General features: G+C 43.8%; 1 protein-coding gene across 1 annotated transcript in view; it reads left to right on the plus strand.

The window, feature by feature from the left end:
* Nucleotides 1-275: 275 nt before the first annotated feature.
* KDM7A (lysine demethylase 7A) overlaps nucleotides 276-12,812 on the plus strand; it is a 92,419-nt gene continuing 79,882 nt past the window's right edge. Inside the window, exon 1 of the mRNA XM_030932804.1 lies at nucleotides 276-573. Within this exon, the coding sequence (XP_030788664.1) occupies nucleotides 380-573 (194 nt within the window). The 5' untranslated portion in view covers nucleotides 276-379. The remainder of the gene's footprint in view (nucleotides 574-12,812) is intronic.

The following is a 12,812-nucleotide window of genomic DNA, read 5'->3' on the forward strand; positions in this document are numbered from 1 at the left end:
GCCGCCGCCACCGCCACCACCCGCGCGTGTCCTCACGGGGCCTCGGCTCCCTCCGCCTCCGCAGCCGCCTGCGTGCCCTTCAACAGCTCCCTCCGCCCGGCCGTGGCGGAGAGGAGCGGGGAGCGCGCGCCGGGGCCAGAGACGTGCGCGAGACGCACGGCCCCGCGCCGAGCGCCGGAAGCAGCCGGGCCTGGGCCTCGCGCGTCGCGCGCGCCCCCTCCTCCCCCTCCGCCAGCCGCCGCGGCCTCGCGCGCGCGCACTGAGGCGCCGCCGCCGCCGCCGCCGCCGCGGCTGCTGCAGGAGGCGGCGCTGGCTGGCGGCTGCGCTCGCTCCAGTCGGCGAGCGGAGCAGCGAGCGAGCGTGTGTGTGTTTTTTAAAGATGGCCGGAGCGGCGGCGGCGGTGGCCGCGGGAGCAGCAGCTGGAGCCGCCGCGGCAGCCGTGTCGGTGGCGGTTCCGGGCCGGGCCTCGGCGCCTCCGCCGCCCCCGCCCGTGTACTGTGTGTGCCGGCAGCCGTACGACGTGAACCGCTTCATGATCGAGTGCGATATCTGCAAGGACTGGTTCCACGGCAGGTAAATAAACCCCCTCCAGCCCCGCAGCCACCACCGCCGGCCACCGACCAACCGCCGCCGCCGCCAGCCGCCCGCTACTCCCTCGGGCCGGGCCGCCGCGCCGCGCCCAGCTTTCAGGGGGCCCCGGCGCCTAGCCCCCCGGCCGGGCAACGGGGCGCGCGGGGCCCCGGGTTCGCCGGGCGGGCTCCAGAGGGGAGCCGGTGAGCTCGCCCGGCCCGGGCGAAGAGTCGCCACAACAAACACGAACAAAGAGGGCCGGCGGAGAAGTTGGCAGGGGGAGCCTGGGGCGAGGGGACGCGGCCGGGCGGGCGCGGCGGGGGCGTCGGGAGGAGCGCCGGCCGGGCCCGCAGCCCCTCGCCAGCCCGGGCCGCCGCCGCCCCGCCCCACCGCGCCCGGGGCTCCGGCCCGGAGTCGCCGGCCGCCCCGCCGCTCTGCCCGGCCGGCCGACGCGCTTGCCTTCCTTCCGGGCGGCGATGGGCTCGCCCCGGCCCCGCGTCTCCTCTGCGTCGCGGGTCCCTGTCGCGCCCCCTTCCCCGTCTTTATCAAACTTCCTGGGCCGGTAGGACGGGGGCAGCGGCGGGCCCGAGAGGCGACCGCGCCAGCCAGCTTGGCGGGGCTCCGCGGAGTAAACAGAGCAACAGATGAGGTACTCGCTGTTGGGGACTTGAAAGGTGCCGGGGAAGTTGGGGCCGGGCCCCCGGCGGGCGGCAGGTTGACCCGGGTCGTGGCCCTGGGCCCCCGCACACACCTGGGTCGCCGGGACTGGGGCAGATGGAGTGGGCGGCGGGGGCCCGAAGGGAACGCTTCTCCGGACCCCCTGCGTCGCCCTCGCGCCGCGGCTTAAACTTTACAAAGAGTGCAGTTGTCGCTCGAAGCCGGCGACGCCGGGACCGCCTGCGGCTGTGCCCTGGGCGCCGGTGCCGGCGAACTTGAGTCGGCCGGGCGGACGCTGCCGGGCCGGCTGGCGGCGGCAGCGGACGCTGCCCTCTGATTCAGCCGCCGCCGCCGCCGCCGCCGCGCACCGGGTTTGACGTTTGAGAGCTCGGGCCGCCTCCGCAGCCAGGCCGCCGACTCGTGTGTTTTGTAATCAAAGTGTGAGGCTAATAAAGGGCGGCGCCACAGCCTCTTGACTCCGGCGTGGGAGGGATTCACAGGCATTTAAACAAAGAAACTAGTTGGGGTTGGGCTCCGAAAGTCCTTATTTGGGTGTTGTGGCAAAGCCTGCGGTCACCTTTAGTTGAAGCCGGTTTCCCGGGCCGCCTTTGGTGTTGTCTCTTGGCGAGAGCACGCTCACGAGTAATAGCAGATATGGTGACTGTGATTGTAGGAAGTGTCTTTTGATTGACAGCAGGACATTTAAATACAGCCTCCGCTTCCCCCTCCCCAATTTTACAGAAACACTACACGACCAGGCCAGATGTCTTAGTCTCCCTCTACTGGTCCAGGAAGAGAAAACCATGTAAATCACAATGTTCTTTGCAGTGTTTAGTGCTAGGTGTAGCTAAGTTTTACTTAATTTTCAAGTACAGTTTTCTTTAATCAGTTTTCAGGCTAGCCGATTCTCACAACAGAAAACAAGACACAACAAATTATCACTTTAAAAGAAAGGCAGCGTCCTCGTTTTGTATAAGCTTTAGCAGTCTTGGATATCCAATTCTATTTCCACATCCTGTTTCCATAACATACTTTACGCAACTAGAATAAAGATTATCCGAACATTTAGGTTCTATGTAGAATAAAATCAGAAACCCTGGTGATTATGTAAATACTTATTTTTTTTCAAAGAACTAATTTTTGAAATTTGAGCGGTTTAAACTGCATAAAAAATTTGTCTCGGCAGGCGCGGTGGCTCACGCCTGTAATCCCAGCACTTTGGGAGGCCGAGGCGGGTGGATCACGAGGTCAGGAGATCGAGACCATCCTGGCCAACATGGTGAAACCCGTCTCTACTAAAAATACAAAAATTAGCTGGGCGTGGTGGTGCGTGCCTGTAATCCCAGCTACTTGGGAGGCTGAGGCGGGAGAATCTCTTGAACCCGGGAGTCGGAGGTTGCAGTGAGCAGAGACTGCACCACTGCACTCCAGCCTGGCGACAGAGTGAGACTCCGTCTCAAAAGAAAAAAAAAAAGAAATTTGTCTCATTATGCAATGCGGATTTGATAGGCTACCGAATTTTAGACTAGAATTGTATTTATCTTAATTTAGGTCACTTAACACTATAACCATGAAAAGTCCCAGGTATTTGATGGAGAATTTTGTAATACATTTAAGTATACACTTGTAAATAGGGAAATTAAAGAGGAAATACAGAGGGCTTACGGGAAGAAGGGAAAGTAAGGCCAAAACAAATATGCCCTCTCTGCTAATGACAAATAAATTCGTGTAACTTCATATCTGTGGAAGTGAGTCTAAAATAGGTTTTTTTGAGCCCAGGGTCTTTTTGACCATCAGTCCTTGAAACTTTTATGTGGTTCAGACGTCAAAAGTTAGAAAATTTAGCTATATTGTCCTGCCCTACAAAAGCAGTATCTTTTTAATAAGTTTAATTCTTTTTTTTTTTTTTTTTTTTTTGAGACGGAACATTGCTGTGTTGCACAGGCTGGAGTGCAGTGGTGCAGTCTCTGCTCACTGCAAACTCTGTCTCCCAGGTTCAAGTGATTCTTCTGCCTCAGCCTACCGAGTAGCTGTGATTACAGGTGCCCGCCCCCACGCCTGGCTAATTTTTGTATTTTTAGTAGGGACAGGATTTCACCATGTTGGCCAGGCTGGTTTCGAACTCTTGACCTCAGGTGATCCGCCCCCCTTGGCCTCCCAAAGTGCTGGGATATCAGGTGTCAGCCACCGTGCCAGGCCTACTAAGTTTGATTCTTAAGTATTGGTAATTTGGACTCTGAATGTTTTTCCCGTGGTATTTACTCTAATGTTTACTGTACCATGAAATGAGTGATTATTTTTTGGAACACAGCAAAATGTTCCTTTATATTAATTATTAAACAAATATCATTTGCTTCCATGAGAATTGACCCCTAAAGGACTAAGATGTATCTTTACCATGCTTAGATTTCATTGAACCAGAGGTGGTCCATCTGTAGAGGAGTAAGGAAGAGTGGGAGGTTGGATACAGAGAATTGCCATTGCCTCGGTAATTTCTTGTTAACTTTATTTCTTCAAGTAGAAGGACTATTTTTAAACTTGAGGAATCAGTGAATTTTGATATATATAAATTTTTGTTTACTCTGCCTGGCATTTCTGACATAACGAAATCTGAAAAGTTGTTGCCCTAATTTCTTGTGACAGGGAAGGAAGGCCTGTCCTTGATGCTATTCTGTCAGGCTGCAGGGTGGATGGAACCAGCATCTTCCAGGTCTGATGCTGTCAAACTTTAGCTGCATACCAATTCCCATCTGTCCATCTGCCTAAGCCTTTTTGCAAGTGAGAAAAGAACACTTGCCAGGCAGGGTACAGTGTATAATTGATCTCTAGGTGCAATGAGTTGAGGAATTAACAGGATTTAGCTGGGAATGTTCTGTGTAACCTAGAGATACAGTTCTTTCTCCCTGAGTTCTTGGTGGAAGTACCACCGGGAACATCTTTCCTGATAAGGCCCCGCTCCCTTATCTCCAGGCTAGATGTCTTTCTGTAATACTTTTATATCGTCGTATGCAAAACTGTCTCACTGCCCTAATTGAATTGTATTAGAGTTTCTGTTTTCTTCCTGTTAGAATGTAAACAGCGTTGTTTATTAGTCTTTAATCACATTTTTTGAGTTGATAAAAGCAATATATTATAGAAAAATTGGAAAGTACAGAAAACTATAAAGAATACGAGAGTACGCATGTCTTCCAGTGATTACCACTATTTTATTAATAACGTGGTATGTGTATATGTATATTCTTTTTAAAAAACGAAATTGAATTCTTTCTCTGCATTCCATGTTACCTTTTTTCATTAATGTATACTTTTTCCTATATCTTTAATGTTCTTTGAAAACTTTTTTAGTTGCTACATTGTGTTTGATTTCACAGAAGTACAATATATTTGGAAATAATTCCCCTGTTATTTACTTTGTTTACTACTTTTTCTTGTGTTTACTAATGATGATATGATAGACATCCTAAACAAATTATTGTGGTCATTTAATTATTTCCTTAGAATAAATAAAACAAGTTAATACATATAAAACAGAAGAAGACCTGGCATGTACAATTTCTAAATAAGAAATTTCCTTGAACTAGTATTATTGGTCAAAGGGTATAGATGCTTGTAGGCTTCTTGTGCCTGTTGCCAAATTGTCCTCCAGAAAGGTTATGCCGATTTATACTCTCGCCTGCAGTGCCCACTTTCTAGTTCCCTGCATCCTCCCAATCTAAGGTATTGTTAACCAGCCCTTACCAAGACAAGCAAAAACTGTTAAACTGTAGATGAGTCAGTATTACCACCAAAAGACATACCCCAAGCCTGTTCATGGCAGCATTTTTCATATGGTCTCCAAACTGTAACAACCTAAATGTCATCAACAGTAGATTGGATACATTATAGTATAGTCATAAAATGGAATACCAAACTATTAAAAAGAATGCACTACGGATGCACACAACATGAATGGATCTCACACATAATAAAGTTGAACACAGAAGCCCAGTACAAAAGAGCATACTGTTTGGCTCTGTTTATGTGAAGTTCAAGTACAGGCATAATTGGGGCTAGGAGTCAGAATAGGGTTTACCTTTTTGGGTGGGTATTGACTGAGAGGGAGTTTCTGAGGTGCAGGACATATGTATATACATATATACACACACACACACACATATATATATATAAAATATAGAGAGAGTTTTTTTTTTTTTTTTTTTTTTTTTAAGACCGAATCTTGCTCTGTTTCCAGGCTAGAGTGCAGTGGCGCAATCTCTGCTTGCTGCAACCTCCACCTCCAGGGTCAAATGATTCTCCTGCCTCAGCCTGCTGAGTAGCTGGGATTACAGGCGCTTGCCACCACGCCCGGCTAATTTTTTTTTGTATATTTAGTAGAGATGGGGTTTCACCATGTTAGCCAGAATGGTCTCCATCTCCTGACCTCGTGATCCATCCACCTCGGCCTCCCAAAGTGCTGGGATTACAGGTGTGAGCCACCGCGCCCCGCCATATTCTTTATCTTGCTCTTGGGTGGCGGTTGTATGAATGTACGTGTACAGATGTAAAGATTTTGTTGAGCTGCATGTGCACTGTTGTTGTTGTTGGGGGATGGGGGTCTCAGTATGTTGCCCACCCAGGCTGGTCTTGAACTCCTGAGTTCAAGCAATCCTCCTGCCTCAGCCTCTCAGGTAGCTGGGATTACAGATGTGCCATGTACCCTAAAAATTTGCCAATTTGTTAACTGACACAGTATTTTAAGATTTGTTTCTTGTTTCTGTCTTGAATGAGATTGCCTCTTGTGTTTTGTCATTGAGTATGATGTTGACTTGGCCAAGAGTTTGTAGTGTACCAGGTGCTAGGAATATAGTGTATTTGTGCTAGAAATATAGCAATGAGCAAAACAAAGTCCTTGCTCTCTTGTGACTTACATTCTCGAAGGCAAAGAGAGATAGATATTGAATCTCACTTATCGAATGTTTTACAAAGTGCTTGGCACTGTTCTAATTAATTAGATGTTTGGTTAACTCATTGAAGTCTCACAGTCACCTTGTTGAGTAAGTGCTATTATTATCATCCCCATTTTACAGATGAGGAATCTGATAGTTTTAGGGAGTTCAGTAACTTTCCCAGGATGGAAAAGCTGGAAGGTGAGAGAGCTAGCATCTGAGCTCAGGCAGGCTGACTCCAGAGCTCATGCTGTCAAGGGGGTAGGTGGTACTGAGTCTCCTCTTCCTCCTTGGCTGCAGCCAGCTTCAGGAGGAGAATTAGATGTGACTTGTCTGTCTCTATCTCAGGGGTGCGTAGGTGGGACAGTTGTGACACGGTTCTGAAGAGAGATGCCTGTAAACATCTTCCTTTTTTTAAGTCAAAATTATTTTCTTTAATGTAAATATGTAAAATATTATTATAACTGCCTTGGGGACACAGTATTTATAAAATAATTATTTGAAAAGTTTTATAATTTAACTCTGCTTTTATCCTTGTTATAAATGGATTTTTTTATTAGAGTGTATTTTGACTTCTTAAAATTGGTTAGGGATAGGAAATATTTTACAAATTCATTTAATATACATTTCCCCTTCATGATTAGTGTCATAAACTTATTAGGTGAACATGTATCTTCCCGTAAGAAAACAAAAAGCTCATTTATTGACTTCTCAATTTCATTGTTTTGATATGATAGTTTATTATAGAATAATGAGTATTTGTGTGTTTCACTTATAGGAGTTTTATAATTTATACACAGTTTTGCTGTTTGAACCAAAAATTATTGTGATTATGGGAGGCTTATCTCAGGCTACTTGGAGGCACAGGACATAGTTCTCTCATAAACTTTTTAAAAACCATTAGTTAGGCTGGGTACAGTGGCTCACACTAATCCCAGCACTTTGGGAGGCCGAAGCGGGTGGATCACAAAGTAGGAGTTTGAGACCAGCCTGACCAACGTGGTGAAACCCTGTCTCTACTAAAAATACAAAAATTAGCTGGGTGTAGTGGTGTGCACCTGTAATCCCAGCTACCCGGGAGGCTGAGGCAGGAGAGTCGCTTGAAACTGGGAGGCAGAGGTTGCAGTGAGCTGAGGTCACGCCACTGCACTCCAGACTGGGCAACAGAGCGAGACTTCATCTCAAAAAACAAAACAAAACAAAACAAAAAACTCATTAATTTGGGGTATATTTCTGCTTGGAATGCTCTCCTGTTCTGTATTTTTAGGTATGAAATCTAGTTTTCTGATCATCCAAGGGGAGGAATGCTTTTATATTTGAAGATTTGAAGTGGAGGCTTGTGAGTAAGAATAGAACAGGTATAGAAGAATTTGGTTATAAAGTGAGCGTTGGTTGATTTGAGCAATTTAAATTTTGAGATAATTTGTGCAGCCTTTGAACAGCTAGTGCTAATCTTAACTACCACCAAGTGTCTGGTCTTTTTTGAAAATTACATTTTATTACTGTAGTGATTATTTATTTTTCCCATTAATGAAAAGGTTATTTTTCCCATTAATTGTAGGTTGAATTAATGGTAACTTGTATGATTTTTGTGTCTATATGTGTGAGCCCTGTTTCCTTTTTATTGGAGAATAGTGTTAGAAACCAAGGTCTAGCATTAGTGAGCTCATTGTTTCTAGGCCTTCTCAGAGGACAGAGCTAGGAAATACACTAATTGCACACATGCACACACATTGGTCTTTGTTTCTGTCTGTATATATTACGAACTGTAAGTTTCATAATGATATCTTTGATTCTAATATAACACCACAGGAGTCATTTTAGCTTTCCCCTTTCCTTACTTGTAACTTTTTTGTGCAGCAGTGAGAAACTTAGCTGTCATTATCTACAACGTATTTTTACAGCCCTATAAAGTAGTCTAAGAATTTGCTAACCTGTATTTTTGTGAGAAACAAATTTGCTAGCTAGATTACGGTATTCGTGTATATAGTACTTCTTTTATGCCTTTGGCCTTAGAGTATCTAATCAAAATACTGTTTTTCAAAGTTACTTAGGTCAGTTCTTTTCACCGGACTTTAATGTATGTTATTTACTGACAGGTTCATTTGTTACTACTTGTATTATATTTTGATGCCTCCTACATCCGGTTTTTTTTTTTTTTTGAGATAGAGTCTTGCTCTGTTGCCCAGGCTAGAGTGCAGTGGTGCGATCTTGGCTCACTGCAGCCTCAGCCTCCCAGGCTCAGGTGATCCTTACATCTCAGCCTCCTCAGTAGCTGGGATTATAGGCTTGTGCCACTGTGCCTGGCTAATTTTTGTATTTTTTTTTTGTAGAAACGGAGTTTCACCATGTTGGCCAGGCTGGTCTTGAACTCCTGACCTCAGATGATCTGTCCACCTTGGCCTCTCAAAGTGCTGGGATTACAGGCATGAGCCACCACGCCCAGCCTCGTATTGCTGAGATACAGCTTCAGGTTAGATTGCTAAAAGTAGGATTGCTTAGTCAAAAGATAAATGTATATGTTGTTTTATTAGGATTGCTAGATTTCTCTCTAGAATGGTTGGACCAGGTTGCATTCCCACCAACAGTGTGAGAGTGCCTTTTTCTCTACATCCTTATAATCAAGATGTGTTGTCATGTTTTTAATCTTTGTCAATCCATTAGATGGAAAATGGTATCCATGTTTTAATCTGCATTTGTCTAGTTATAAATGAGTTTGAACATTTTTTTTTTCTTAGTTTTAGGACCATATTCTTTCAAGAATCATCTGGTTACATTTTTTTTTTTCTGATTCTATCAAGCTTTTAGTCCTTTGTCCCTCAATATTTAAGCACTCTTTATATATTAGGGATACTAGCCATTCGTGGCAAATGTTCTAAATATTCTCTTCCAGCTTTCAATTGTCTTTTGGTTTTGTTTATGGTAATTTTTTTGCCATGCAAAAAATTTTTTAAGAAATATGTAGTCATATTTATTAGTCTTTTATTGGTTCTGGATTTCAAGTCATAATTAGCAATCCTTTTTCCACCTCAAGGTAAAGATAATTTTTTCCTGTGTTTTTTTTCTAATACTTGTGTGGTTTTATTTTTTTTTTTTTTATTTTTATTTTTTTGAGACGGAGTCTTGCTCTGCCGCCCAGGCTGGAGTGCAGTGGCCGGATCTCAGCTCACTGCAAGCTCCGCCTCCCGGGTTCACGCCATTCTCCTGTCTCAGCCTCCCGAGTAGCTGGGACTACAGGCGCCCGCCTCGTCGCCCGGCTAGTTTTTTTGTATTTTTTAGTAGAGACGGGGTTTCACCGTGTTAGCCAGGATGGTCTCGATCTCCTGACCTCGTGATCCGCCCGTCTCGGCCTCCCAAAGTGCTGGGATTACAGGCTTGAGCCACCGCGCCCGGCCTTATTTTTTAAGTTTCTATATAGATCACTAATCCATTTGGATTTTATTTTTGTATATAATATGAAATAGAAATAGAATTTTTTCTAAATAAAAACAAATTCTCCAGTTGTCCCAGTACTGTTTATTGAAATGTCCATATTTGTCCCAGTGACTTAAGATGCCAAAACATATGTATATATAATAGTCGTATGTCAAAGATTCTATATATACTTAGGTCTGTTTCTGCACTTTGTTTTATTCCACTGGTTGATTTGTTCATTCATGTGCCAGCACCACAGTGTTTTAATTACAGAGGCTTTTATAGTATGGTGTAAGTCTGATAAGACCTGTCCCATCCTTGTAGTTTATTGTATTTGTTTTCAGTGTTTTTCTGGTTATTCTTGCAGGTTTATTTTTTTATATGAACTTTAGTGTCAACCTAATTTCATTCAAAAGCATTGTTGGGATTTTTATTAGGGTTACATTAAACTTATGAGAGCTGATGTGTTTATAATATTGAGTCCTTCTCTCTGAGAATAGTATTACCTCTTTTATTTATATCTACTTTCGTGTCAGGTGTGTTTTGAATTTTTCTTTGTACAGATTTTACACATTTTTAAGATTATTCCTAAGTAATTTTCTTTCTTAGTATTATAAATGAGATTTTCTTTACCATTTATTTGCTATTGGTTATTGTTTGTGTATATGAAGACTGTTTTTTTAAATGTTACTTTTATATCCTACTACTTTGCTGAAAAAATTATTTGAGTTGTATTATCATTTAGGGAACTGATATATAATATGCAAATAGAGAATTTCAGTACTTCTTTGCCCACTCTTATGCCTCTATTTGATTTCACTTATATAATTGCACAGGCTTATACCTCTAGTATAGTGTTGAATAGTAGTAGATAGTGGGTATGCTTGCTTTATTCCTCATTTTAGTAGAAATGCCTCTAATATTTCCTCATTAAGGAAGATACTAGCTTTAGGACTAATTTGTCATATTAAGACAGTATTCCGCCAGGTGCAGTGGCTTATGCCCACCCAGCACTTTTAGAGGCCCAAGGTGGGTGGATGGCATGAGTCCAGGAGTTTGAGACTAGCCTGGGCAACATGATGAGCCCCTGTCTCTACAAAAAATACAAAAATTAGCTGGGCATGGTGGAGTGTGCCTGTAGTCCCAGCTACTTGGAAGGCTGAGGCGAGAGGATTGCTTGAGCTTGGGAGGTTGAGGCTGCAGTGAGCCATGATCCCACCAGTGCACTCCAGCCTGGATGACACAGTGAGACTCTGCCTCAAAAAATAAAAGGAAGAAAGTATTCCTCAATTTTATTTAAGTAGTTTTATCATGAATGGATGTTGAGTTTTATCAAAGGCTCCTTCAGCATCTGCGCAGAGAATCATATAGTTTTCTTCCTTAGATCTATTAATATGCATATACAGTAGTGTCCCCTCGTTATCTGAGGGAGACATGTGTTCCAAGACCCCCAGTAGATGCCTGAAACTATGGATAGTACTGAACTCTAAATATGCCATGTTTTTGCCTTTACATGCATACCCATGACAAAGTTTAACTTGTTAATGAGGCACACGGTAAGAGATTAACAACAATAACTGAATACAATAAAACATTACAACAATGTGCTGTAATGAAACTTAAACAGTGTGGCGGTAACTTTTGCAGTTTAAGGTGCAGCAGCAAAACTAGCATGAATTTCTTTTGCCTTCTTCACAATTTTATAGATAAAATTGTTCTTACCATAGATCTTAGGAAGTCAACATACTGTTTTTTTTTTCCCTTTCCTTAAATCAAGAACTTTTGCTTTTACTTTTCACTTAAAGGAAGCACTTTATGGTTTCTCTTTGGCATATCTGCATTGCCAGCATCACACCAGCCTCACTGCTCTTGCGCTTTGGTGCCATTATTAAGTAAAATAACGGTTACCTGAACGCAAGCATTGATACCCCGACAGTTGATCTCATAACTCAGAGACTTGTGGGCAGGTAGTAAAACAGTCTGGATACACAAACAGAGGGATGATTCACATCCTGGATGGGATGGTGCAAGATTTCATCATGATGCTCAGGAAGGCAGGCAGTTTGAAACCTAAGAATCGTCTATTTCTGGAATATTTCATTTAATATTTTTGGACCTTGGCTGACCAATGGTACCTGAAACCTTGGAAAGTGAAACCACAGATAAGGAGGGGACATACTTTTAAGTGTAACATACTTTTAAGTGTAGCTTATCATTAGCAACTATGAAGAACAACCTGTTGGGAAAATAGCCCTAACTAACTACATGGTTTACTATTGGATAATTAAGTTGTATCTTAAGGATGCTTTGTAGCTAAATTTTAAAATATTATTCTGTTTTTAAACTTTAAAAAAACACCACTGGCTGGGGTAGTTTTTAGAATAAAAGAAAATCGGCAAATATAAGTGACATATAGTAACAAACACTGAACAGGTAAATGTATATAATAGGAGTCTCTAGAGCATTAATGATCCAGGAATTTCCCCAAAGCAGCATTTTCTAACCTGTGTTTTGTGAATCCCAGGGATATAAAGTATCCTGAGGTTCACTTATTTTAATTTATCTTTTAAAAAGATGGTGAGTATTTTCCTTTTAAAATCAATTAGTTTGAGAACTTCTGAGGGTATATGAGTAAGCATACATGGCATTGTTGGTGGAAATCAGTCACCTGATTGATCTATCATTCAGTTGAATGTTGCCAGCCACCATGGTCTTCTCGACTTTTAATTTTTCTTAAAAAGAAAATACCGGCCGGGCGCGGTGGCTCAAACCTGTAATCCCAGCACTTTGGGAGGCCGAGACGGGCGGATCACGAGGTCAGGAGATCGAGATCATCCTGGCTAACACAGTGAAACCCCGTCTCTGCTAAAAAATACAAAAAACTAGCCGGGCGAGGTGGTGGGCGCCTGTAGTCCCAGCTACTCGGGAGGCTGAGGCAGGAGAATGGCCGGAACCCGGGAGGCGGAGCTTGCAGTGAGCTGAGATTGCACCACTGCACTCCAGCCTGGGCGACAGAGCGAGACTCCGTCTCAGAAAAAAAAAAAAAAGAGAAAATACCAAACATATGTAGAAGTAGACCGAATAGTATCCTGTGCTTCCAGGTTCCATAAGCCTGCTTCAGTGAGTATCAATTCACTGCCAGTTTCATTACTACCCCCTTTCCTGGCTACTTGGAAGCAAATTCCTGATGCTACATCATTATATCTATGAGTATTTCAGCACGTAAATCTAAAAGATAAGGCCTCA

The sequence above is a fragment of the Rhinopithecus roxellana genome, chromosome 6, assembly GCF_007565055.1.
Source record: "Rhinopithecus roxellana isolate Shanxi Qingling chromosome 6, ASM756505v1, whole genome shotgun sequence".
In the NCBI taxonomy this organism is placed as follows: Eukaryota; Metazoa; Chordata; class Mammalia; order Primates; family Cercopithecidae; genus Rhinopithecus; species Rhinopithecus roxellana.